The sequence below is a fragment of the Propithecus coquereli genome, unplaced genomic scaffold (assembly GCF_000956105.1).
Source record: "Propithecus coquereli isolate 6110/MARCELLA unplaced genomic scaffold, Pcoq_1.0 Scaffold600, whole genome shotgun sequence".
NCBI classification, from domain to species: Eukaryota; Metazoa; Chordata; class Mammalia; order Primates; family Indriidae; genus Propithecus; species Propithecus coquereli.
The window spans coordinates 427,857-429,628 of NW_012151953.1; the positions used below are offsets into that span (position 1 = coordinate 427,857).

Below are 1,772 nucleotides of genomic sequence, written 5' to 3' on the forward strand. Positions count from 1 at the left end.
TGTGTGAACGAATAAAGTATGGCTATGTTCCTGTAAAACTTTATTGATGGACACTGTCATTTGAATTCGTGTGAAATAGACTTTTAATTTTTTTCAGCCATTACAAATGTAAAAATCATCTTTACCTTGCATACAATAGAAAAGCAGGTGTTGAGCCAGAATTGGCCTATGGGCCATAATTTGCTATAAACCTGCTTTAGCTTATTCCTTTAAAACTGAGAACTGTTTTGAATCCTTTCAAACCAATCACTTTTTCCTTAATGCTATTGTTTAAAAAGTATTTGGAGAAAAAAAAAGTATTTGGTCATTTACTCATGGACTTCTTTCAGAAATCCTACATCGTGCCTTTCCTAAAATTGAACATTTCTTAGAGTAGTAAATGTTAGGTGCCATTTTCTTCATTTCCATTGATCAAGCTCTCCCTTTCCTTGATTATTTTTTCAGCCTTTAAAATAATTGTTCAGGTATCAGCCTATTTGGGGTTATATATTGGGTTGTTAAATTATTACAGATATTTTATCAGGTGCTTTAAATTATAATCTAGAATATCAAGGGTGAAGGATGGTTTTCATCTTAAAATTACTGGTCAGGACATCTTAAAATTGTTAAATTTTAGGATATTTCCTCAATTATTACATACATAGTTGTCAGTCTGATTTTCTAGCACTTTTTAAAAACTCATTGCATTAAGTAGAGTATGTTATCAAGTAAATTCTTAATAGCTTCCTATAAAAGGTTTACCTTTGACTGTCCAGCAAAGGTGGGTGCTTTCTTTCATCAATCTCGTCTTCTAAGTAAACAATTTCAGGACTGTTAGGTACTTACAGACTAGTTGAATAGGGTTAACATTTAATTCAGCTATTTTTGTTGATTTCTTTGAAATATCCCAGATAAAAATGTGCCTCAGACACTTCAGTAATTCTGTGTTCTCTGAATTATGGTTTGTTATTCATGGAACGAGTTTATTTATAGTTCTTTTTCCAGTTAGAAATTGAATTTCCAAGTAATGTAGCCTCTGTTTATATATGATAGATAGTTGTTGATTTTAGGTACAGAGAAGATGCAATATATTTTCTTCTAATAGAATTTTTTTCATAGTTTACAAGATCTGAAATAAGAATTCTATATCATTGTACAATGTACTCGCCCTGCTCTTTAATAAGTTTAAGTACCATTTACATACATTCTAAATTATTAAAGATCTTCTTGATGACCTGTACTTAATTATACAATGGTATTATAAGTTCATTATGAATTAATTTAAACTATTGTAGAGAATGAAATTTTAAAAAGTGAGGCTGCTGATTGATGATTCATATGTGATAGATCTGTTTTTCTCAGAGTTTAAAAGATACCTACTTTCTGCCATGTTTTATAAAAAGAAATCATTTCCAGACTTATTTTCTTGGTATTTTATATCAGTCTCTCTTTTCATGGTTTCCCTATACTCTCTTCCCTCTGGTAGGGTGTGTGTGTGTGTATATTTGCAAAAATTTTATTTCCATTATAGAAATGGCTTAAAAACCATGTTTCCATTGATAATAAATCTAGTGTCTTTTCTCCATGATCTAATGTACAGTAAAAGAAAATTTACTGGTATTATATCTGTTATAATACTTCTGTTAAGTGACAAAGTAGCATTTGTCACTCAAATTTTCTTTAAAACATAATTGCACTAGCACTCTGGGAGGCCGAGGTGGGCAGATCGTTTGAGCTCAGGAGTTCGAGACCAGCCTTAGCAAGAGTGAGACCCCGTCTCTACTAAAAATAGA

The 1,772-nt window shown here is 31.2% G+C and overlaps 1 protein-coding gene across 1 annotated transcript in view; it reads left to right on the plus strand.

Moving 5' to 3' along the window:
- EIF4G3 (eukaryotic translation initiation factor 4 gamma, 3) overlaps positions 1 to 1,772 on the plus strand; it is a 128,575-nt gene that overhangs the window by 1,629 nt on the left and 125,174 nt on the right. The window contains exon 3 of the mRNA XM_012659254.1: positions 1,580 to 1,634. Within this exon, the coding sequence (XP_012514708.1) occupies positions 1,580 to 1,634 (55 nt within the window). The remainder of the gene's footprint in view (positions 1 to 1,579; positions 1,635 to 1,772) is intronic.